A 26,213-nucleotide genomic window follows, 5' to 3' on the forward strand; every position below is an offset into this window, starting at 1 on the left:
CCTAATGCTAGATGAACACCACACAGTTATAAATACTCAGGTCAATATATATATGCAGGTATAGATATATATATTCTGGTCACTGTTTTACACTTTAACAAAGAAAACCACTAGCCTGCTTGTTCTATAGTTTGTGCCACCCCGACTCCCATCTGCCTGTGGTGTAGCTGGCAGGAAATGTGAGCCACTGAGTCCCATGGGGTGCCCACCTTACGTAGCCCCGTCGCACTGGCCAACAGTCAGTTTCAAAGCCCCCTGCTCATGCAGGCTCTTGAGGGCCTTGAACTCCAAGGGCATGGTGTGGGGGCTGGCCTGGGAGGTGTAGCCATACTTGAGGCTGTCGTAATAGTGGTATTTGACCGGGTTCTGGTTCTGATCTAGTGGAAAGGGCCAGAAGCCGTAGAGGTAGATCTGGTTACAGAAGCGTGTGGCCAGGGTATACATCAAGAGACCAGTGGTGGGTCTTTTGATGTGAACTTTGTTGGTCAGCCAGTATCTGGAAAAATAAAAGAAGTGAGGAAAGAAACAAAAAAGAAACATGAGTTTGTGAATCCTCCTTTCCAGGAAGAGGACAACTTTAAACTGTCCAGCAGCCTGCTTCCTGCCACTCCAAGAATTGTGGCGATCAATCGAGCCACTGGTTACCTATTCCCTTCACAGGGATTGACTACCAACATTTATTAAGCAACAGAAATGTTCCCTGTGCTGTGTTCTTTCACATACATGACTTTTGTGGGAATATAATGAGCCTGTTAGTAGGTCCAGATGCAGAAATGAGGCTCAGACAAAAGTGGCTTGTCCAAGGTCACCTAGGTAGAAAGGGCAAGACCTTGACCTGAGCTCAGGCTTGTTGAAATCTAAAGCAGGGGCAGGCAAACTTTTCCTATAAAGAGCCAGCTGGTAGATATTTTTGGCTTTGCAGTCATGCTCCCGGCCTCTGCTGTTGGAGCACGAGAGAGCCACAGATGACACATGTGGGCGTGGCAACTTGCTGCTCGGGCCACAGAATGCAGACCCCTGATTAAAGGGTGGCTCATGCACGGTGCCCACCACCTTCCCTTTGTGGAGGGTCCTGTGGTATGTGCCTTTGCCTGTCACCATTCCTGACCCCAGCAGAGATTGACTTCCTTGTCTCTTGAGCATAATTGGATTTCCTTCCCATCCCTGCCTGCAGGACCCCCAATCTCTCAAGCAGGCTGCCCACCTCTGACCATGGGTGGCTTCCCTGAGAGCTGAGGGGACACCAGATGGTGCTCTGCTTGGCGAAGCCGGGTTCTACTGTGCTCTCTTCTCACGGCCTGCCATGGCATTGGCATACCTCCCTCTGAAATGGGAGTTCCCGCTTCCTACCTAGGAATCTGTTGGGGGTAACAAGATGAGCTACAGAGAAGTGGAGAGAGCATGGCACTGGGCTCAGGGGCCCAGTGCTGGGCAAGGCACGAGCTATCTCTGCACACAGAGGGCCTCAGTTTCCTTCAGCCAGCAGTGAGGAAGAACCCATCTCCATTCCACAGTCTAGGAAACAGAGGTCTGGGGGAGCTACCAACTTTTTAGACTTGAGTTTCAAGTGACAGTTCTGTCCACAGCTACCTGTATGCTGTAGCAGGTTACTTCTCCCTGCTGGACCTAATTTTTCGCATCTCTATTATGGTGGGCCATAGACCAGGGGATCTCCAAGTTTCAACACAATCTAGACGTTTCTCCAGAAGTGGGAAAACATCCATTCTGTTTGCCACCAGTTTGACTTTCCACTGTGGTTCTTCCGCTTGGATTTAGAACTCATTGGGATGTGTGGTTTACCCTCTTGATTCCTTGTAAGAAGCTTCTCCTTACCTTACCCTGAGTCCTCTTAAATGCAATGGGTATGCCTTGGTAGAAAGAATTCCTTACCACCAACTCCTTCCTGCTGCGCGCCCACACCCCAGACACTACCACGTTTTTCTGCCCTCAACCTCTGTGCGCCTCATCTCACGTGCTCCGCCTGCCATTGTGAGGAACATCCACTTCCCAGCGGCAGCGCAGCCTCTGATGACCCTCAGCACAGTGACAGGTGTGACTTTATAGTCAAACACACCAGTTAAATTCATGCTGGAAGTAAAAGTATGCCAGGCAGGACATTTACATATTGCTGAAAGTTGAAAATGTTTCACATTCTTCACAGCACTTTTAGGAAAAAAGTTGGGTGGGCAGGGGTAAGATTTTCGAGAAGTTCCAGTATGCCCTTCCTTTCACCAGTGGTTCTTTCTGCAGCCTCAAAAAGGAAACACCAAGACATTCCAGAAAGTTAACCTTAAATCCTTTTTTTTTGGGAGGAGGTATTAGCCTTTGAATCAGACAAGTTACAGATTCCTAGTAACCCATATAATTTTAGTAAATCATGTAATATGTGATATAGTGAAACATATCCCCCACCCCAATCCCCACACCATCCCGTGAGCATGATTCTCTAGGGCACCATGCTAGCCTCCAGGGCAGCACCTAGACACCCAGGCTTTTGTTGTAAGTCTTTCAGTTGAAGACCACTCTGGTTGCATCTCCTCCTGTTTCATCCTGTCTGGGCCAAGAAACTTCCCTGCAGCTGAATTTTTCAACCCGAAATCAGATGAAGAGGACAAAGATGGGGAGCAAGACAATGGCTCTGTTAATTACAAGCACAACTGGGAAGTAATAGGGAAAAGCCTGTATGGGCATCCTGCAGACCTTCATCATGTCTTCTTTCCTGAACTGCTGAGAGGCTTACTCCCAACTGACATGTGGAAGGCATGGTGCTGGCTTGGGGGTTGGGGGGCTTGATGCTGAGGTTGAGGCTTAAGAGATAAGGTGCCCTTCCTGAGACCACCTGTGCCCTATAGATTTAATGGGGTTGAGCTGAGCTTGGGAAGGTGCTGAGGGGTAAAGGCAGGGAGAATGGAAGGAGAAGAATCCTGGGAGAGTAGCAGCTGATCTTTGGTTCACCCACACATTGTTGCAAAGTGCTCATCTGCCCTGGCTTAACCACCTCCTATAACAGGGATCTCAACACCCTCCTGAGCTGGTCCATTGCATTTTCGGTTCTAACTCAGTGCTTCTTGACCTAGAGCTTTAAGAAGACTGATCCTGAGTGAAACCTCCAGGTGCAGGCTGGACACTGAGGTTTTTAAAAACCTCCCCCAGTAGTTCAAATGTTCAGCCAAGGACAAGAAGCCCTGCTCTCACTGGTGGGTAGTTCTGCTAAGAATAAGGTATATTTAGAGAAAATATGGGAAAAGAGTAAGCCTAAGGAATACTCATTGAGTTTTAAAGATGGTTGAGTCCTGGAGACTCGTCTAGCCCAATGGCCTGGTAGGGGATGTAACCGAGTGTGCTGGGAGCTGGAACATGTGCAGGAAAAACCAGTGCCTGGCCTCAGGGTTGCCAAGGCAACAGGGAGTAGTGGGGACTGTGGCATCTAAAGGGGTAGGCAGTTTTACTGTTGTCTAGTGTGGTGCTGCCAAATTTTCTGATTGTTTTCCAGAGTTACCAGAGATCTGGATTTCTATGCAATTTCTTCAAATTTTTGAATGCTGGCAACTATTGAAAAAAATTTAAAAACACCATGTGAGGCCCTGTTGGGTGAGTCAACAGGTTGTATTTGCAGGTGATCCATGGGCCTCCTAGATTGGATTTGTCCTGTTCTATCAGGTTCCAGAGGAAAACGTGGGAGTCCAGGGAGATGTGCCTGAGCAGTGGTGCTCCTCATGCAGCTGGTTAGACAGGGCTTAGATAAAATGCAGCCTCCCTACTTCTGATTCTTGGGCCTTTTCCACCCCATGGTGGTTCTGGAGGGTCAGGGTGGGCACAAGCTGGCTGTAGTAGCTGTTAGTACTCCTCAGGGACATGCAAGCCACTGCAGTGTCCCTGCATGAGAGCATAGGGCTGTTTGCTCCCTGAGCAAATTCAAACCCTAACATAGGTCACCAATGCCATATTAGGGATTTGTGGTTTGTTTATTTTCAGATTATAAGGCCTTAGTGTGAGGAGGCTTTTGGAAATGAATTTCTTTTCAGGACATCAGTGCTGTGCTCAGGGGTGGGGAGGGAAGAATTTGATCATTAGGAGGTCTGAGGTTACATGGACATGTGCTGTGCCCTCCCTGCAGATGTGACTTTCCTCCACATATCCCAGTGGTGAACTGTCTCTCCTCTGCCCCAAAACCAAGCACATGAATTACATCTTCCTGGAAATGTTCCTTCTGTTCCACCCTCTTCTTCCTGGTTCATGCTTAGGGAATCACTTCCACCTACTTTCATGAACTTTGCTTCTACTTCTACTGTTATGCTTATCAATCCAGCCTGATAATCCATTACTCGGTGAGTGGGCCTCCCACACAAAACTGTGCTACCATCTCCTTAAGAGCAGGGGCCATGCCTCACACTCCTGGTAGGGGGTTCAGAGGTACCTGGCTCAATGCATAGGGCAGCCAGAGCACTGTGGCAGGGACAGAAGTGGTCAGCAAACACTCCATGTGCCCTTCTACATCTCCCAGCGTCTCTTGCAATGGAACTGGGGTCATGTAACCAGTTCTGGCCAACAGGCTGTGACAGGAAGGGTGTCCCTTGGGGGGGCCAATGTGCCTTAAGGGCCCGCAGTCCTTCTTTCTCTTCTGCCATGAGGAACCTCAGAGTGTCTCATAATGGCCATGTCAGTCTAAGAAGGAAGGATCCTAGATCCCTGGATCACTGGCTGGAAGAGAGCTCATGTTGACCTGCATCACACTTTGCATAAACGAGAAATCAGCTTCTGTTGTGCTAAACCACGAGGCCCTGGGGTCATTACCGCAGCACAGCCTAGAAACATTATTATCCTGGCTTCCATTGTGCTCAGCAAATGTTTGACTTAGATGGAACTGAGAAATAGAAGTTGAAAAGGAGAAAGAGGGAAGCCAGGAAGGCACACAGCCTTGTACCTGTGGCCAGCAGGGACAGGGAGAGAGGTGCCCACCCTCTTCGATCTGCTGTCGGCTTTCCCCAGGAGAATCAATCACTGAGACAGGTGTTAACAGCAAAGGAGGCTCCAGAATGAATGGAGAGCTCAATGGCATGGAGGGACCCACTTATTTTCCATTCTGCCTCCACGGGTGAACAAGAACACTCTTGAGCAATGTCTGATGGGGATGCGGGGACGCCATTTAATGAGCAGCTTGTAATGGGAGCTGACTGAGTTATGTGGGAACAAATCATCCTTGATTTCCTTTCTATCCCCCCTCAGTCACTCTGGCCAATTTAGACACTGTGTGTGTGGCCGACTTGCAGACGATTTCCTTCCTCAGGATAACAGCTGGGTGTTAAAACACAAACTAATTAATTTTGCCTTCCCAAATGAGGTTAGCTGGGTGCATCCGGGACATTGTATTGACAATGCACCTTTAATATCCCAGTCTTGAGATTTTAATTAGAAGGCAAAGTAATCTCAAAGAAGGCAGTAATTATTTTCCAAATTGGTTACCCCAATTGCTAAGACGATTAAGTGCCGTATTTTATGTGCATAGACAGCTATAGATGAGGATCGCCAAAATCATCTCCAAAGCACATTTATCCTTCTTTCTGAATTTCTGAGCTCGGTATGTGGCAAGCACAGTGGCTGCCACTGTTGGAAAAAGGAACCAAAAGGCTTTCTGTAAGATGCTAAGAGCACTTTGTGGGAACTAGCTCATATTGTCCCTTAAAAGCAGGACTGCCTTACAGGTGGTTGCCATGGGACACTCGGTGACGCTTTGTGCAAGATGAGCAGCAAAGTCGGGGACAGGACCCTCAGAACCCTGGTCTCCCATTATCCACATCAGCAGCCTGGGCCCTGATCTAAGGACCCACAGCCCATTGCTGTCTTTTCTTTGGGAACACTGCTGAGGGCTCTGGTATCCTGAGGAACACCTCAGGACAAGGCTGCTCAGCTTTGTGAAAATGGAGAGCTGGGGCTTTTGTCTCAAAATCTGGGGCTGGAGTGCAGGGCCGACCAAGTCCCGTGGATGCTTGAGGCTGATTCCTGGTCCCCAGGCCTTCATGCTCACGCACGCCAGTGCTCTACACTCACATAAGCAAGGTTAACTTCAAGGATAACCACGCCACCAAAAACTCCCTAGTGACTCTCGGAGTCCCCAGGACAACATCCAGTCACCAAGCCCTTGTGGCCTGGGCCTGGGATCCCTCTCACCACCCAGCATGCATAGCCACACTGCTATAAGGATCTTCTTGTTTCCTATGAGGACATAGCAACTCCCAGTTCTCCTGGCTGGTAGCCCCTTTTTCTGGTCTCGGCTTCAATGGCACTTCCTGGACCTCCCCCAGTGGGTTTGTGCCCTGTGTGCTGTTCTTTTCTGATCACAGCACTTATCATGCCATGGTATAATTATTCATTTACTTGCCTTTCTCCTCCCTTACAATTTAAAATTCTGTGAGCAAGTGGACTGGCTTCCTGTTTCTATATAGCTCCAGATGCTAGCTAGGATAGCTCAAGCACAAAATGGGTGCATCACAAATCTCTATTTAATGAAGCCAGGAGTGAAAATGAGCAAGTGGGGGCTAGTGGCTCCCTGTGGGGGCACTGGAAGTGGAAGAGGCTGGCTTCCCACAGACCCTTCTAAGCTGCCACTAGGTCTGCCCATGTGAAAGGCAGGCTAACGTTGCCTTAGACCTTTGTTGCTGAAAGAAAGGAGGAAAACCATGACACCGATTACTTCAGAGCTTCCTTCTGCTATAGGGCAGGTCCCTGGAAGGGACATTTACATTGACTGGAAGAGTCAAGAGACTGTCACTCACCTACAGGGATCACCTCTGGCCCAGCAGTGATCCAGAAAGACCACCTCTTGAGGGCCAAAAACTTCTGGCTGGATTCTGGGATCTAAACTGATGCCGCTCCAAATAGGAAAAAAATTATAATTAACCTCATTCATAATTAAAGGAATCTAATTTCACACAACAATCAGATGGCATTTTCCGCTGGATTGGCAAAGATAACAAATGTTGGTAATTTACCATGCTGGTGAGGTTATGGGAAAGCAGGCATTTTCAATAATCATAAGTAGGAGTGTAAATTGGTACCTGCCTCTAGGGAGGGCAATTTGGTAACCTCTATAAAAACTAACAAGGCTCACATGCGTCTCTTTTTAGCGATGGCATGTCTAAAGAACAAGCCTACGGAGGTACGTAAGTGCAGATGTCGGTATAGATGATCACCGTAGCACTGATGATACTAGCAAAAGATTGGGAAAAACTGCAATGTCCACCATGGCTTGTGCCCCCATAAATTATGGTCCAGACACTGTGAAGGAGAACAGGGTGGTGTGTCTTGATGTGGAAGGATTTCCAGAATTTAGCAAGGTACAGTGCTTAAAACATGCTCCCTTATGTGTAAAAAGTGGATATTTCTGGAAGAATAAACACAGAAAACCAGTGTAACAGGCTGCCTCTGTGGAGGTGGACTCACTCACTTTCCACTTCAGATCCTTTTATATTGTTTGGATTTTTCTTTTTACTATGTGCATTGCTGTTTGAAAAAAAATAGTCTATGAAAAGTGACAAAATGCCATCTGTGCCTTAATACCACAGACTTCCCTCCTTTTCTCTATGTAGCACTGCCCTGAAATGTACTTCCATACTCCATGTCCCCTAGAGGAGACTGGAACCCAGCTACTGGACGGACCCTAGGGACATATTCTTGGGACCGTGATGGGCATGCTTGGGAGAGGGCACCTCCAACCTGTGCTGGTCTTGCGTCTTTCTCTGCATCATGCTTGCTCCCTCACCCATCTAGCGCTTGGGTATCTGCTCCCTGCTGCCAGGCAGCAATGCCCACTCTGCTGATCTACTGCTCCAGCTCTGGCAGGGATGCCCGCTGGATCACTGCCATCCCAGGGCCGACGTTCAGCACTTTTGGTGCCTAATTAAGCACCAATTCACAGGCTTCCTCCGCACCAGGCCCATGGTCTGGGCAGCTAAATGGGCCAGGCAGCGGACTGCTTTCCTGCCCGAGGGCCACCCTCTCTATGGGTCACAGCCTTCTCTATTGTCATAATTGAATCTGAGCCATTCACTACCATCTGCAGACCAGAGTTTTCCCCTTCCTGCAGCCATATTCAACTGCCTGGGTGTCCTTCCCCTGGGCTGTTCAACTCCCTTGCCAACAGCCAGCCAGGGCACTATGCCACTCTTGCAGGCTGGCAGAGCTGGAAGCCCCCTGGAAGAGCTGTTCAGCCAGTAAGAGTCAAAGGACAGGCCTTCTCTGCACCACATTGTCCCCTCTCTGTGATACCCAGGCCCAATAACTGCCTCAGACCAGCAAGAATCAATAGGGTGGCCTCTATTCCAATCCAACTGATGTTCTTATAAGCGGGGGCGGGGTGGGGGTGGATTTGCAGATAAACAAGCAGACACAGAAAATGATGGAGATGCTCCTCCACAAAAGGAAGGCTTGGAACAGATTCTAACCTCAGAGCTCTCAGAAGGACTTCCAGCCTCCAGATTTGTGAGACAATAACTTACTGTTGTCAATTGAGGCCACCTGGCCTGTGATCCTACAGCAGCGCTGGAAGACTGATACACTAACTCTGTATGACGCGGATTTCCCAAGTCATGGCCCAGCAAGGGGCATTCATTGCTGTCTGAACAAGAGGCAACCAAGCTCATTTCAGATGACCCTTATTTGTGGGAATGCTTTTCCCAGGGTCCAGATGACACCCGACTCATTGTAGATCCCTTTTCAGCCCTAGTTCTACACCTGGAGCCTTGCAGGCCAAATCTGTGAGCCCCTCAAGGGCAAAAGCCCTGTTTCATTGGTTTTTATGTTCCCTCAACACAGGCCTGGGGCCTTCTAGCTTATAGCAAATAAGTATTTGCTAACTGAAGAAAGATTGCTCTCATGCTCTTCGGAGATTTCTCTCCCCAAACTTTCAACTTTTGAATTTCTCTGCCATTGTGGTCCCTCTCCATCCTGGAACCCCAAATTTCTCCAAGTGGGACCCAACCAAGGTCATTGCTGACCTCAACTCTCAAACTGATATACATACATCGCTGTGATCTAAGATCATCTTATCCCTTTGAGCAACCAACCACACTCCTATTGCTGGTTGGCAATGTTCATTGCACCTATACAATTATTTAGAACCTAAGTACAGAATTTTGCATTTGTCTGTATTATATTTAACCCTTTTAAATTGGCTTCTTATTTCATCCCATCAAAGGTAGTTTGGATTCAACTCAAATATTAGGAATCCCCCCAAAGTCATGTCTTCTATGAACTGGCTAAGAAAACAATTGATGCCTTTGTTTAAGTCATTGGTAAAAATGAGGACAGCTGGTAGTATAGGAGGCTGGTGTTGTGTTCTGAGAGATCCGCATGAAGTCAACTTTTAATTAGTGTCTTTTGGGTGTCCATGGTCAACAGTGGTCAGTCTGTCAAGGACATGAGAAGAGGGATGGCAGTGGAAGAGAAGACCCAACTGAAACCCATACACATAGGTTTTAGTCCCTCTCCTCCTCATCTGAGTGAGCTGGAGCACTTCACTTAACATCCCTGAGCCTGTTTCCTTATGAGTAAAATGGGGATGAAAACAGTATCTATTTTACAAGTTTTCTCTGAGACTTAACATTTGTTCCCTTTTACCTGCTGAAATATCACTGTTCTCCATGCTGCTCAAGAAATACTTTATCAAAGTATCCGACCTAAACCAAGATATGAAATGACTACACTGACTCCAGATCTACCTGTCTCCTACCCTTCCCAGAAGAGCAGACCAGGACAGTGTGCTCTGCTGTTTGCCCCATGAGCACACCTGCTCTTGATGTTTGCTTCTTCATCTTCAGGTGTTCATAAGCCACTACACTGATAACCGTTTTGAGACTATGGCTTGGGGTTGATAACAAGCTCACTAGAGTCCATCTTTTCCCCACTTTTAGAAAATTGGGCAAGAATGGCCTGCTCCAGATTGTCCTTCTCCAATTTTGTATGATTTGGGGAAGATCAGGGCCAGCTGCTCTGTGGTCTAAGTGCATGATATCTCCTGGGATGTTAATAGGTCTTGGTTTTGTTGAGTGTAGAGGTTCTCAAACTTGTGCTGTGCATCAGAATCAACTGTAGGGTTTGCTAAAATGCAGATTTCTGGTCCCCAGACATATAGTTTCTGATTCAGTAAGTGTAGGGTGGGCCTGAGAATTTGCCTTTCTAACAAGTACCCAGGTGATGCTAATGTCGCTGGTCCAGGGACCATGTTGAGAACCACTGGTTTAGGACAATGAAGCAGGACTGTAAATAATGACATCAAAGGCTTCATTATGCTATTCAGATAAAAGATAGCTCTCCTTTGCTGAGAATACAGGTGTAGAAGACAAACCAAGGTCCAGTTCCTATCTGTCTTTTGTAGCTTTTACAGTGCCTGCCCTTAATTTTTTGGTTCTTCTTACTTGAAACTAAAATGCCCTGTTTTTCTTTTTCTTTTTAGGGGGGAGGGGTAGATAGAGAGGGATAGAGAGAAGACTCTTAGGCAAGCTCCATACCCAGCTCCAAGCCTGATTCAGGGCTTAATCTCACCACCCTGAGATCATGACCTAAGCTGAAATCACAAATCAGAGGCTCCACTGACTGAGCTACCCAGGTGCCCCCTTTCTGTTTTTCTTAATATTTTCATAAGCTCACACTCTGACTTTGGCCTTCCTGACATTATTCTTCTAGGGTCCCTGTCTTTATTTGCTGGTTATTGTCACAGGGGCAAATGGGTAGTGATCAGGAGCAAGGGAGGAGTCCTGAATCTGTCTCTTACCAGCCATGTGGCCTTGTACAAGTTACTTCCACCTGAGACTCAATTTGTCGTCTTTAAAATAGGATATTGGTACTAGTTCTCTCATTACATGTCATAATGCTTAGCATGGTATCTGGTACAGTAATGTTAGGGATTTTTTTCTTGTGCCCCTCATTTATTCTCCTACATGTCCTTCATCAATCTGAGTTCACTTGGGGACCCCCTGGCCAGTCACCAGATGCTCTCTCAGTATCAGGCACTGTGTAGGGGACAGGAATGCAGCACAAAGTGGCATTATCCTGGCCTTAAGGCACTTATTACTCAAATAACTAACAATAAGAAGTAGGCTAATAACCACAAATGTGTAGAAGGAGATTGTTTAACCAGGGGAACTAAAACCATGGTCATTTGGTTTCTTCACATGAAGCCTGGCTCTACCATGTGCCAGGTTTTAGTGTTAGATGGGCTTAATATGAACAGCATTGGGTTCTAAAGTGATTTGTATAAATGATCTCATTTGGTCTTTGTGACAAGCCTATTTGCTGTTACTAGAGCATCTCACAGTTTTTTTCCCCATGAATGGATGGACTGGGGACACTAAATCAGCCCTAGGAGCACAATGACTTGTATATGGACATGTCTGGACATTTCAAGCCACCCAGCTGCATTCAGAGTGTGTGGATGCACAGCTGCTATCTGAGGATGGCTGCTTTTCTTCTGAATGGCTTAGATGTGAAAGAGCAATCAAGCAAATGAGGGAGGCAAAGGCCAAGGTGAGGTCAAGGGGCAAACAAAACTGAGAACCTCAACGGGATTTTCCACAGGGCTCTATCAAGCCTCAGCTGCCAGCGGGTGTTTGGTGAGACTCTGAGGCATTCTGACCTTTCAGCTTGTTCTGTCTGTTGGAAAAGCTGTCCCAGACTCAGAAGAACTGCCATGTACACAGAGAGTCTTCATACACTGCTATCCAATGTGGTCTCCTAACTCCAATTCTCAGGTGTGACAGTACTCAGACCACTGAACTCCCTGAGGCCCCTAATCTAGAACTGGCTAGGTATGAATTTGCTGCATCTGATGCCCTGGCTAGAGTAAAGGGCTGTGCTTCAGTTCCTGGATGTGTTCCTCACTGGCTGGGTGTCCTCCTACAAATCACCCCACTTATCTGGGCGTCAGCTTTCTCTTTTGCAGAACAAAGACACTTGGATGCCTCAAAGGTGACTCCCACTTGCATTCTCGCCAGCAGACACAAGGTTCCAATTTCTTCACATCCTCACCAACACTTGTTACTTCCTCCCTTTTTTTTTTCCTCCTCCCTTTTTTGATAGCAGCCATCCCAGTGGGTGGAAAGTGGTAACTCATTGTGGTTTTGATTTACACTTTCCAAATGATGAGTGATGTTGAGCATTTTTTCATGTGCTTATTGGCCATCTGTATATCTTCTCTGTAGAAAAGTCTATTCAAGTCATTTGCCCATTTAAAAATTGGGTTGTTTAATTTATTTGTGGTGTTGTTGAGATCTAGGAGTTCCACGTATACTCTGGATATTAATCCCTTATCAGATACATGATTTGCAAATATTTCCCCCTGTTCTACAGGTGGGTTTTTTCCACTCTTATAATATATTGACTTTTTGGTTCATGAAAGGTTGAATTTTGATGAAGTCCCTTTTATCTCTTTTTTCTTTTGTTTCCTGTGTTCTGGTGTGATACTTAAGAAGCCACTGCTAAACCTAATGTCATAAAAATTTTCTGCCACATTTTCCTCTAACAGTACATTTCTTCTGATTGAATTGTACACGTAAAAGTGGTTAAAATGGGCTACTACCAAATAACAAGTGTTGGCAAAGATGTGGAGATGGAATAACAAGTGTCAGTGAAAATGTAGAGAAACTAAAACCTTGTGCACTGCTGGTGGATTGTAAAATGGTGCAGCCACTATGGAAAGTGGGATGGAGATTCTTTAAAAAAATAAAAAATAGGACTACCATACGATGCAGCCATTGAAAGCAGAGTCTCAAAGAGATAATCTGCACACCCATGTTGACAATAGCACTCTTCACAATAGTCAACAAGGTGAAAGCCACCCAAATGTCTACTGATGGATGGATGGACAGACAAAATCTGGCGTATACATACAACAGAGTATTATTCAGTCCTCAAAAGAAAGGCCATTCTGACACATGCTACAGCATGGATAAACCTTGAGGATGTTATGTTAAGTGGAATCAGTCACAAAAAGGCAAAAGCAGTATGCATCTACTTGTATGAGGTAGATATGAGGTATCTAAAATAGCCAAGTTCATGGAAACCGAAGTAGAAAGGTTACAGTATCAGGAGCTAGAGGGAGGGAAGGGGGACTTGTTTAATGGGTATAGAGTTTCAGACTTGCACGGTAAAAAAGTTCTGGAGATTTGTTTCACAACAGTGTGAATATACTTAACACTACTGAGCTGCACAGTTAACAATGGTTAAAATAGTAAAGTTTAGGTTGTGTATATATTTTGCCACAATGAAAATGTTTATCACCCCAATCTCATAAATAGGGGGTTTACTGAACAATAGATTTTTAAATATGGAAACAAGATTATCCTGTTCCATATTTGAATGTTGAGGTGAACAAGTCTTGACAGATGTTTTTGACTTAATCCACCATTCTACTACAGAATATTTGATCAAACTGAGCCTAAATATATATGCTCCTCCCTGTGGTTTCACTCTCTGGTCCTATTTCTACCGCTTAAATCCATAGGACAAATCTAATCTCTTGGTGGGTGGGTGGTGGCAGCTGCCATGGTGGCAGTAGGTACGATCGACTGACTGTGTGTCTCCCTTGGCCAGCACAGGACACACATTTGGATGTAGGCAGTGTTCCACAGTGATGACACAGAAAGCAGGGCTCAGGGAAACAAGGGACCTATTCAACCACATGAGTCATGGAAGTGGGATTTGAACCCAGTTGTCCCTAACTGCAGAGCCCATGATTCTCATGCTAGACCAGACTGCCCCGGCCAGGTTTTTTCTCAGCTATCTTTTCTACGAACCCTTGGTCTTTTCTCTTGTGGCTTTGTTCTGCATACCCCCCAGCCCCCAGCCCATTCCTCCTTTGGCAGCAAACACAGGTAGGTTCCCACCAAGTCCAGGCAAGCCCTCACTCTTACTACAGATGCTGCCCACCTTTCCTGTAATGCCCTACTGGACCCCACATCCTACAGAGGGAGAGGGCTATTGGCAGAAATCCATTCTAAGGCCCCTGAAGCCTTCTTCCTCACCACCTTCTCCCCTTGCTAAAAGAAGAAGCCTGCCCTGTTCTCTCTCCTGCAGTATTTCCTCCCGGGAGTTCCTGCAAGGGAAGATGGTACCATCTCAGGATTAACAGCCTGTTTGTTTAAAGGACTTATTACTGGTGCTTAATGCTATTTTGACAGATGAAAGTGAGTCAATTATAGCTGGAAATAGCTCTGGCTGCATAAGTTTCTTCTAGGGAGTAGCCCATTCCCTGTCCAAGGGACTGTTTCTCTTTACCATGGGCTAGCCCTTCTCCTTCTCTCATCTCCTCTCACCCCCAAACCATGTAAAGACTTTCCTCCTCTGGAAAAAGACAACATTTAAGGCACAGAGCCTAAATCTGTGAGATGGGGGCTGCTGTGGCAGACCCACGCTGTGACAGGGATGAAGTGGATGCTCAAGGAAGATCTAACAGGTCAACCTCCAGAATAAGGATGTGGTTCCAGTGAACCTTATGTCCATCAGGTATCACTCTGCTCCATCAGCCACAAGTATGTCCACCTCTTTCTGAATGTTTCTCTTGGCTTTTCTTGGAGGCAATGGGTTTCTGTGCTGGCAACTCAACCTAATGAGACCAGTCAGTGCTGGTCGCAGGCTTGGGTGCTTCAGGGGTCACCTTTGTGAGACAGCAAGAGCCCTTTGTGAGTTGGTCAGAGAGCTTCCCTGGGTCACACTGAGTTATGCTCAGGCTCCAGTAAAGAGCAAAAGAGCATTTTAATGTCAGTGGGGATCTGTACAATGAGCTTACTTGTCCCCCTAGAGCAGGTCAGTAAACTGCCATTTGGTTGGATGGGCAGATGGATGCAGAGCCTGATCCCAAGCTGTAAGGTCAGGCATGTGGAGGGGTGTCTTTGTAACAGGTATCTTGAAATTAGAGCAAACTTAATACCCCAAAACATGCATGGGCTTCTCCCAGACTCTCCTCTCACAGAAAATGGCACCACTGTCCACCCATGTGCTCAAACTTTAATCCTAACAGCCATCCTGGATGTTTCTCTTTCTCTCACTCCTTAAGGTCCTTAAATAGAACCCATCAGTAAATCCTGCTGCCTCTACTCCAAAATTTTCAGCTGATCTGAGCTACCTGTTGCCTATCCTCCACCACTATCCCAGTCTTAGCCACAGTCAGTTGTGACCCAGACTAATGCAAGAGCTTCCAGCACACATTCCTCCTTCCATCCTTGCCCCTCCTGGTTTATTCCCCACACAGCAGTCATGGGACCATCGTTCTCAACACAGCTCTCTGGGCAGATGAAACTCATCTGCCATCCCTCCTCCTTTCTCCAGGAAGGGAGGCTCAGAAAGGCCAGGGAGCTTGCTGAGGTATTACAACGAGTGAGTGGTAAGCTGAGATGGAAGTGCATCTGGGAAAGGAACATGGCCCACCAAGCCCCTCCCAGACTTGGTGATGGCCCCGCTGGCTTTGGAGAGGCGGCTCACCCGCGGACGGCGTGCAGCAGGCGCAGAGAGGGGTATGCAGTACGCACGTTGACGTGGTGCTTCAAGATGAGCTCGTTGACCCACTCAACACGCTCCTTGCCACCCCTGGCCATGAAGGCGGGAATCCACAGGATGCTGCCATTGAGACTGCGCAGCCGCTGTAGCAGCTTCTCCCGCCAGGTGGCGTTGACCAAGTCCTCAAAGGCCCGTTGGATGACAGAGGGGTTCATGGTCACCAGGTCGGTCTTGAGCCCCACATCCCGGCCATACTCCTGCACGGGTGCCAGGTTGCACCTGTCAGAGAGAAAGGTGTCACAGTCCCTTTGGGAAACACAAGATGTTGCTGCTTATAGTTCATTTTATCCAACTTTTGCCTCCTCTCCCCTCCTCCTCATCCCCAAAGACCCAAGGGCATCTTCCAGCACCATCCCCCCCACCCCACCCCCAATCATCCCTGCTTCTTCTTCTGTGACCCATATGTTTACTAGGCTCTTACCACACACATAGAGCTGTGCAGGTCTCTGGGCTATACAATACCTGCCTTCTGCAGTTCCAGATCTAGTAGAGGACAAAGGAAGCTGGTAAGTCAGCCTCAGCCCACAAGACAATCATGCTACAGGCAGGTGTGACCTGGCCACGTTAGGTAACAGTGAGGGCTCTGAAGGCACACTCCCAGGTTCAGAATTCAGCTCTGCTACTTTCTACCTGTGTGATTCTGCACAACTTGCTTAACCTCTTTGTGCTTCCCTACCACAAAGGAATATGCACAACAGTTTGTTTAGCTATGATAAAGATCACAACACCCCCTCCCAGGGATTCAAGGAGTCGCCACATAGCCAGTACTTAGAACACTGCTCCACCACACTAAGATCTCAATAAACGTGAAGTAGTGTTATATTACTACAGAAAGGAGGAACATTAGGTGGTATTCTTGGAGGCGGTGACCACTGAGGAAAATCTAGGATGGATGAGCATTAATCCCTTTGTGGATGGGGCAATTAGAAGAGTGTTTCTCCAGCTTGCCAGAGCAGAAGAATCACCTCAGGCAGTAAAAATACAGATTTGCCAGGTCTCTTACCTGGGGATCCAGATTCAGCCAGTGAGCCTAGGAACTGATACTTATTTTTACAAGCTCTTCAGGTAACTCTTATGACCAAGCAGTTTAAGAAACATCATGCTATGGCATTGCAGGCACAAGAAGTGTATTTAAGGTCATAGAGGTGTGAAACAGTGTCGGTATTTAGGGGGAGGCAAGTGATTTGCTCTGCTTGGGGCATATTGTGTGGAGGAGATGAAGTGGAGAGGCAAGCAGAGCCTGTATGTCAGGGATGCAGTTCCAAGGGCAAAAGGGAGCCACAGAAGATTCTTGAGCAAGAGAGTAACATGACAAACTTGCATTTTAGGCAGCAGATAGACAACAATAAGATGAAGTTGTAGTAGGTATTGGATTGGATGGAATTAGGTCTGGGAGGACAAACGAAAAAGGCCATGACAATCTCTTGTTGAACTAGCCAGGGACCCTGGGTGGGAAACCTCTGATATCTCACCAGAGGCCTGCTTTGTGGGGGACCTTCCCACCTTCATGGGTCCAGCTTGGGTGTGCACACTGGAGCTTCTTGTCCATGCTGCAAGCTGATGGGACTGAGGTGGCCATGGAGTGCTGCTGAGGAGGGCTGGCTGCTGCCTGCATGGAGGATTTGATGGTGGAAAAGCCCTTTGACCAGTGGAATCAAGTCTGAGAAGCTAGAATAAGTGTTTACAGAATGGAGGCTGGAGACATGAAGACCAGGGCCATGGGTCATTGCCAAATGATGTGATCCACAGAGTTACCACTTACCCTCCTTTCAAGCCAGGACTTTCTTCCTTCAACATTTGGGGAGAAAAGGTAAGACAATCAGAAAGAAAACTAACATCCTTGAGCTCCTGGTGTGTGCTAGCCCCTGGTCCTTTAACTAAGCTCATTTTATTCTGACTCAGTATTTTATTCTGAATCAGTATTCTGACTCCATTGCCTTACAGATGAGGAAGCCAAGGCCAGAATGTGCAACGTAACTTGCTGGAGTCCCAGAGCTAGTAGGAGGGCATCCAGGATTGTTTCTGATGTGTCTGACTCAAAAGCCTGTTTGGTGCTCAGACTAGACTCCCTAAAATAGCCACTGTCCCCATTCTCACCCTGGCCTTGCTATCTCTGACTGTGGCTACACATTGCAAGGGGGTGGAACTGCTTTGGGACAGCTTTAGGGGCCCCTGCCTCAGACCTCAGAAAAACGAGGAGTCATTTTCATGTCCACCAGTTTGAGACAATTATTCCTACTGTCCTGAAGCTTGGCTGAGCCAGGCTTCCAAGACATTCCCAAGAGCCTGGGACCTCTTCTGGGCCAAATTCCAAGTCCTAAGGGCAGAGTGAGATGGATTCAATGCAGTTCAGATCTACCAAATCTATCATGGGCCAGTGAGGGCTGTGGGAGAGGCAAAGAAGGAAGTGATGTGGAGCCTGCCCCCAGTAGGCTTCCAGGTTGGTCAGGGGAAAGGAAATGGGGAAGTGCATACCCAGCTACAATATTGGTCAGTTGGGGTGTCATCCAAGTGCAGTGCTGGAGACTCTGGGGGAACCCTGGGGCTGTAAGCAATGTGAGGCAGGCTCCCAACCTCACTCAACATGGGACCCGACTCATGGCAGGTGTTCTAGGCAGGTGTTTTGTGAGGGCCAGGTTATTCCCATGACCATGTCCCAGGGCCACTTCTTTAGTGAGGATGATGGGGACAGCTCTGCCCTGACGTGCCCCTCACTCACAAGGCAATTTTCTTCAAGCAGATGGCTGGGGGGAATCAGGATGGGAGTAAGCTTGATCTAACAGTAGGCCAGGCCTCCTGAAGCAAATTCTGGGTGGACTGTGGGTGGGCTGCACTGCTTTTATGGGCATGGCTCTGGGCTGGAAAGGAGTCTGTCCCTTCCAGAAGCAGGCATGTCCACAGGTATAGGGTGAGGAGTAATCTGCTGGGGAAGGAGGCAGCTCATGTTTGGCTCTGACCCATATTGCCTGGGCCCACAGCATGAGCCCAGCTTCCCCAGCCTGCCATGGACCTATGGCTCTCTGCACCTCAGTTTCCTCACTGCAAAAGCCAGGGCAAAATAGAACATTCCTGTCAGGGTTGTTGTGAGAATTATATAAGTTAATGAACATGAAGTGTGTAGAATTGCACCTGGTACATGCTAAGTGCCTAATGAACATGACGATGATGGTGGAGATTTGTCTGTGAAGAGGCATTGGTTCATTAGGTGAGTGAGTGTGTGTGTGTGTGTGTGTGTGTGTGAGAGTGTGAGCACACAATGAAGTTTTGATCCCCAAACATCTGGGAATTTATTTTGTACATATATGATCCCGAGTGAGGCAGTCTCCTCAAGCTGCCCCTGAAGGCTCACGGGGACCCTGCGGGGACCAGCCTTCCTGTCCAGCCCCAATTCTCAGCAGTACTTGAGGTTGGCAACCTGTGGTCAGTCAAGCACCAGCCTCCAGGGTCCATGGATTGAGCTTCTTGCTTCTATACTTTTCCTCACGCTGCTTCTCCTGCTCACCTTTTTCACTTGCCAAAGTCAACCAAGAGGAATTATGCTTCTTCCAGAAGCCTGCCCTGAACTCTTCCAGGAGGCTGTTTTGCAAGCTCATTCTGTTTTGCACACAGGGCGTCTTCTCACTGTATAGTGTAAAGCGTTCTGAGAGGGGGGCAAGGTCTCAGTGTCTCCCGGGCAGAGAAGGCGCCCGATTAACGAGGAGCTAGGCAAAGTGATTGAAGACTTCAATTGACAGAGACCCAGAACATCTCATCAGGACCTCCTGGTGTCTGTTATCTCATGGAGACTGGAGCCCGAACTGGGAGCCCCTTGTCTGTGCCAGGCACAGGCTTGGACAGGTGTCCAGAGATGGATGGGAGCAGCCTGCTTTGGGGAGCTCATGGTCAGTGTGAGGCAGTTGGGGTGGAGACACAGGCTCCACTGTGTACTCTCATTCAGATAGGCAAATGCTACAGGAGAGATAGTGTGGAGTCGTAGGGTCACCTCCTGGCACCCCACGGAAAGGCAGGGGAGGGAATGAACACTCAGTGTGCTCTACTGTGGGAGACACCATCCAGCACACTCACACATGATGACTCAGGCAGTGGCCACAGAATTGCACCCCATTTACTCTTTGTGAGGGCTTTGGCCCATAGGATCCCCTAGGGGGAAGGCAGATGATTGCCCAAGTGGGATGAGCCCAGAGGAGTGGCCCTGGTGGGGTGGAGGAGCCAGTGCTACCACTCGGCATCGAGAAGGGTCTGTGCACAGTACAGTTTGGTAATTTTTCCCTAAAAGAGCACCAAGGTCACCTCCCCAAGACATGCAGGTGTGTGCAAGAGACAGACCTAAAGGTCAACGGACAACTTCATGGTGCTCTGGGGAGCTCTCCGTGTCTCAGGGCCCTCCTTTCTAAGCACGTGTGGACAGGTGTGGACATGACCTTTGGGAAAAGGCAAAGCAAACTGTGGCTGTGCTTATTCTCAAAGCGCAGTCCAAGCAGCAGCAGGAATGGTATTGGGAATGCAGAGTCTCAGGCCCCATCCCTGATGACTCTGCACGTGAATACACTCAGCGGACTCCTGGGCTGGTCCGAGTTTGCGAGCACGGGGCCAGAGCACAGACTATTCCTAATGGAAGGATTCCAACAGGCTGAGTCCAGCCCGCTCGTTTTACAGGTGATGATACTGAGGTCCAAGTCATGTGACAAGTGAGCAGCAGAGCCAAGACTGGACCCTAACACCACATTGCTCATCTTGCTCTGTAAGTAGCCGCTGGCTGGAATCTGCCCTTGCCTCTGGAAAATGCTAGGGCAGGGCTGGGTGGAGCATGCAAACCTGACCACTGAAGCTTGTGACAAAGTAAGAGGCGTGGCTTACAGGTGTGACACCACGTCAGGAAGGCCTCCCATTCCATGTGCCTGGCACCCATACTTGTACCCTCTGCATGCAGCCTTAATACCTCCGTCACCCCACTCCACCTTTGCTCTGGCTTCCATCAGACAAGAGCAAGGAAGCCCTGCTTCCTTCCCCCCTTGCATCCCACTCCATCCCTGAGTCTCCAGACTGGGGGCTTTAAGAATGGGGGTGAGCCACTGGCTATGCCAGGTGCAAGCAGAATCCGGCAAGGCTTCCGAACTAAAACAAGTTTGGCTGCTAGGCAGCTGTGGCTCTTCCATTGCGGTGGATGCAGAAGTAAACACACCATCTAATCCCACGTCCTGAAGTTCAGGGTGTCCTGTGAGAAGGCCGATTCCCAAAGCCCCAGGACAAGGCCCTCTTTGCATCAGGACAGCCCCAGAGGAAACGTGAGATGCGGTATGCACTCCTGCCAGGGCTGGGGCACTGTTTGGTATGAAACTCGAGGCTCTGTGTGCCCTACTTCTGATGAGGGGACAGCAAGGCCTTGTTCTGAGTCTGTCTGGGTTGGGGGTCAGGTAGCAGGGCCATTGGTAACTGACTCCAAATGTGTCCCCAGGGGAATGAACAACGAGAGCTGATATTTCAGGAAGAATGATGGTCAAGTCCAAGTTTCTCTGTCCCCCCACCCCCCACTCACTTCCCAGATTTTGACTACAGGATAATAGTTACTGGCAGAGCACCACCTTCAAGAACACTTACAAGAGGTTTGTAAACTTGGACTGACAACTGGCCGGCTGAGGCTTTTTCTAGGGGTCAGCAAACTTTTTCCGTAAAGGGATAGATAATAAATGTTTTAGGATTCTGGCATTTGTTCTCTGGTTGCAATACTTCAACTCTGCCCAACTAATCTAGCTATTGAGGATATGAAAATAAATGGGCACAACCATGTTCCAATAAAACTTTATTGATAAAAACAGGCTGTGGGCCATAGTCTGCCTACCTCTGTGCCAGATTAGGGATTCTCAACCTTGGCTGTGCACCAGAAACATTTAGGCTCCCTGGGCCACATGCCAGGGCTCCAGATCCCTCAGATTGACTTGACTGATCTGGGGTGCAGTCTGGATACCTCAAGAAATTCTAATGCACAAACTTGAGAATGAGGACTAACCCAAAGCAATGTCTCTGTCTCTTGTTTCAACCTCTTGGGACAACTGGCCATGCTCAACTTAAAAACTGCCTGTGGCTTTGCACCCAGAGCCCCTGCTGCGGTTACCTTATGACAAAGCTGTGTGTGTCAATCTCCTGCCCGCAGCCACTGTTCAGCAAGACCCCGGAGTTCCCCACGATGGCACAAGTCCGGAAGTGCTTGTTCTTCAGGGGTGAGGTTCTGGGGAGGAGATCGTAGAGGTTCTGGGACACGTTCATGGTGCTGTCGCGGTCAAAGATGTAATGAATAATGTCTCCGGGCTTCAGGGTCCCCTTGAGGACAGAGATGTCCTTTTCAGCATCCAAGAACTTTAAGATTTGCTTCCTACAAAAACCAAACACACGTGAGGAAAAAGTTTCCCTGTTGCTAGCTGCCTTTTGCCAACCCAACTTTTGCTGTCCCCTGTCACCTTGTAGCGTGCTGCAGCCAGTACACAGGTGAAGCGGAGTTCAGGTGCCCTCTGAGGATGGGTTCTGGGTGGGGAGCATCAGAGATGGCCCAGAGGCAATTATAGCGGGGGCCAGTCTGGTTTTGGGGGGTTATGGCCTCTTCCTATGAAGGGCAATAACTGCCCAGGGAGATAACTCCATGAAGACATATCATGAGCTCATCATAGAAGGCCCTGTAAAGAAGGGTGATCCAGCATTCTGGTTTGCCCAGGACAGCCTGCTTTTAGCATTGAAAATCTCATGCCCCAGGGAGCCCTTCCCCATCTTGGACAAATCCAGACAGTGGTCACTGTACTGTCATTTCCCTCTCATGGGGTTCTGGGAGATCATCTGACAGGAGGTCCTGATCCAGGAATAGGAAGCCAGGATGACACCTGTCCTTCACTCCTCAGTCATCTGTTTGCTTCCACAAAGATCTTCTCTGGGCAAAGGGGTGAATGGGAGTGTGGATACTGTGAGGTGTGTCAACCCCTCTACCTTTGAGAGACTGAGAATGTGGCCTGCCGTCCCTGAACTAGTCCGTTCCGTGGAGGGTGCTGCCCTGTCTTCCACTGCTGTCTAGTTCGGGGATTGTAAAAATTGATACCTCTCTGGTCCCTCAGAGCAAGTTCCTTTGTGCTGTTTCAGAACAAAGATGAGCAAAGCATGGCTCTCTAGGCTCTAGGATGACTTTGATTGGGGTGGGGGTGGGGGGGGTGGAGTTCTAGAATCATCTAGCACAGTACACAACAGGAATGAGGTGTGGTCAGAAAGAGGGTAGGTGTCTTCTTAGAATCACCTGGGGAGATTTACTCAAACCACCCAGGCCTAGCTGGGTGTTTACTGTCTGACTCTCCTAAAAGATCTTTAGAAATGACTTAAGTCATAGAGAGAAAGAAATTTGGTACCCACATTAGCCTAAACGAACTTCATTTCCTGCAACAAGCCCTTATCTAGCATAGATACAATGATGCCAGTCTTCTTTTCCACAAAACCTTCCTGCACTTTGCAAATGTGAGAATTTGCAAGATGGTTGCCCCATCGTGTAGATGGTAATACTGATGCCTGAGAGCCTGTGTGACTGGGGATGTTGACAATCTGTGGTGTGTCCCAGCAGGGTGCCCATTCAACAACCCACCCCACCCCCACCCTTCGGGAAATGATAAATCCAGAAGCGCTGGGCTCACAGCTGAGAAATCCTGACTTTGAGAATGGTTCAGGTCTCTGCATCCTTTCTCAAGCTCGCAAGTGGCTCTAAAGTGTACCCGGATTTGGGAGCACTCTGGCATAGCCAAGGGGCAGCTAGAATGCTGGGTGGGGCCCAAGGCTCTTCTTCCACTAGCCTTTCCTTATTAGTGACCTGGGATCTATAGCCATCATGCAGGAGAGGCACCCCCATGCTGAATAATTTGTATCTCTGGATGGGAAAAGAGGCATTATACTTATTCACTGCCCTTTACCAAGGATTATACAACTTGACAAACTGATACAGTGTGATAATTGCTAAGACCTCCATAATAACTTACCCCAAAGTATTTAAAAGTAAGGAGAGTCCCCAGAAACTTCATAAACACCTCTGTGAGCGAATTAATTTATAACTAATTATGAAAAATTACTATCAATTATTAAACATCATTCCAAATCACTCACAGCATCTTTTATGAAGAATAATTTTGGTGATTAATTGAAAGAAGCTGAAGGAAATTCTTTTCTCCCCCTGGGGAAAGGCACATTGTTCCTGCCAGGGTGGCTGTGTGTTTGCAGGCTTCCGTGGTCTGGTCTCTGAAAATGTGTATGTGTGAAGCGTCCACTTGTCTACCCGGTGGCAGAGGAAGGGCCATGGGGATGCAGGGAGGATTTCACTCTCAGATGGTGTGGTGGGGGGGTCCCCCCAAATATATATCTACTTCCTAACCCTCAGAGCCTGTGCTGTGGCTTTATTTGGAAATAGCATTTTTGCAGATGTCATGAAATGAAGGATGGTCCTTCATCAAGATGGTCCTGGATTATTACCCTGGGCCCTAAAGCCAATGACAAGTGTCCTTACAAGAGGCAGGAGAGGGAAACACCCAGACATAGAGAAGACCATGTGAGATGGGGGCAGGGATTGAAGCGATGAGGCCACAGGGCCTGCAGAAGGGTTGGGGCACCGCCCGCCCCTGCGGAGGGGGCATTTGGAACTCGGGCCTCAGAGCTTCGAGAGAATATGTTTCTATTGTCCTAAGCCACTTAGGGGGCAGGGATTGCTTAAGAGCAAGCCAATCCTGGGAGACTACTGCAGGTGTTCCACTGACCAACCTAAGGGTGCTGCTGATCCAAGGGTGAGTGACGTAGGCGTGCAGCTGGTCCACCCAGGGGGCCTTAGAAAGGGCACTGGTGAGGGTGGCAGAATGATGGCAACAGGATTTAGTTCCTTCAGATGGCTTCTCAGCTCCTGGGTCCTGGGTCTCACACCTTTCTAGCCGCACTCCCCTCTCCCCACCGCCCCCCCCCCCCCCACCAGCCACCATCTCACTGACCTCGCCACCCACGTTTCCTACTTCCTACTTTGGGTTCCAGCAGCACTGAGCACAAATAGCAGACGTCAGGCTGTGTGTGCAAGCGGGACGCAGCTTGGCATGCCTGGCAAACTCCTAATTACCTTTCAAAACCCACTGCTCCTTTCCTGGCTATCCTGCTTAATCCCCTTACAAAATGAAGTGTCCTCTCCTCAGTGTGATCTCTGGATTTCCACCTATTCATGAGATGCACCTAATGTGTGCATCACATGGCACTGTCCTGCCTCATAGCTGCATCTCCCCGCCAGCATGTCCGGCTCATGTCAGCACCCCCGGGCCCCCAGTACGATGCCAGGGTTATCCTGACCAAGCTTTCCTGGGTCAGTCGTGGCTACATGAAAGTCAAGTACTCAAACTGCTGACACTGTAATCCCTTCTTTACAGCTCTCCGTCCCTGCCAGCCAGCAGTGACTGCAGAGTTCTGAGACATCACCCTCGAAAGCTCAGGACAAGAGTGCTCTCTGGCTAAGCACACCTCTTCTCTTCATGTCAGCTCCTGGGTCGCCTCCACAGAAAGGCGGCACAGGTGCCGGGCTGGCGCAAGCAGGAAACGTCTCCTGCCAGAGAAGGACTCCTGCTTTGCATCCTCTGGGAGAAGCCACCTGTGGTCTCCACCCCCAGGCTCCTGCTGCCACAGATCCGAGGGCCTCGCTCCTTCTGGAACCAAGGACCTCAGCAGGGCCACCTCCCACGCCCCAGTCACTGCACACATGTGCTGGGCTGCTGGGCTTGTCTCAGGTTTTTATTTCCAATTGATCGCTTACAGATGACACTTGTCTCAGCGGGGGGTAAACATTTTATTTCTATCCTGACTTCTTTAGATGATGGAGAGCGGCAATTTGCTGGCTTGCGCCAAAGAAGGCCAAGGCTGTCTCTTGTCCTATAGGTAATTACCACTACCTGATCCTCAGAGAGAGCGTCTGGTTGTGCCTCCATTTGGCCGAGGCTGGCTGGATGTTGTGCTTAATGCTTTCATTACTTCTGTCAACAACAGCTGGCGACGAGGAGCCATTTATTACAACTTCAGCTCTGGAAGGGAAAAGAAAAAAAGAGAAAGAGGGTAGACATGATCTGTTAGCATGCCGATGACAAGTCTAATAGTTTTGTTTTTGCACGGGCTTGGATGTAAACTTCGGGAGAGCAAAATTGCAGTTATTACCTGAGAAGGGAAGGAAGTCTATTTATCCTCTAGAATGCACAAACTCTCTCCCTCAGGTATAAGCTGCATACAGTTTGGAGATGGGGGAGGGGGTGGTGGAGAAGGAAGGAATGTTTTTCCTCCCGACATCCCCGCCCCAGTGTCTCCTCCCAGTGAAACCTAGCTGTCACTGTTGGAATAGTAATAGATCTTCAAGTGACTTTTGCAAAAGTCCACAGTTGCATTAGCAGCTGGGTGTCATAAGATGGTCTACAAACTTAATAAAGAGAAAACAAAGCTCATACCAGGGGAATGCGATGCAGCCTGCAACTTCCCCTACTTCCGCTTATCCCATCACTACCTCGTTTGTACTTTCAGATGCCACCTCACACCTTGTTTCACAGTTCTCAGTGCTATGTCTCGCTCTATCACTAGGCTGTAAGCAGGGGAGCTCCCTCATTCATTTCTTTATTCCCAGTGGTCTAACATAGCAGGTG

The 26,213-nt window shown here is 48.4% G+C and overlaps 1 protein-coding gene and 1 long non-coding RNA gene across 2 annotated transcripts in view; one reads left to right on the top strand and one right to left on the bottom strand.

Annotated features, from left to right (window-relative positions):
- Nucleotides 1-210: 210 nt before the first annotated feature.
- ST8SIA2 (ST8 alpha-N-acetyl-neuraminide alpha-2,8-sialyltransferase 2) overlaps nt 211-26,213 on the bottom strand; it is a 61,510-nt gene continuing 35,507 nt past the window's right edge. The window contains exons 3-5 of the mRNA NM_001097548.1: nt 21,659-21,916; nt 15,472-15,765; nt 211-496 (exon numbers count right to left, since the gene is read on the bottom strand). Coding sequence (NP_001091017.1) covers nt 211-496; nt 15,472-15,765; nt 21,659-21,916 — 838 coding nt within the window. The remainder of the gene's footprint in view (nt 497-15,471; nt 15,766-21,658; nt 21,917-26,213) is intronic.
- Nucleotides 16,156-26,207, top strand: LOC111095209. Its single transcript, XR_005357024.1, has 3 exons — nt 16,156-17,356; nt 20,203-20,287; nt 24,963-26,207. It is a non-coding gene; the product is annotated as an uncharacterized LOC111095209 (long non-coding RNA).

The sequence above is a fragment of the Canis lupus genome, chromosome 3 (genome assembly GCF_011100685.1).
Source record: "Canis lupus familiaris isolate Mischka breed German Shepherd chromosome 3, alternate assembly UU_Cfam_GSD_1.0, whole genome shotgun sequence".
Taxonomy (NCBI): domain Eukaryota; kingdom Metazoa; phylum Chordata; class Mammalia; order Carnivora; family Canidae; genus Canis; species Canis lupus.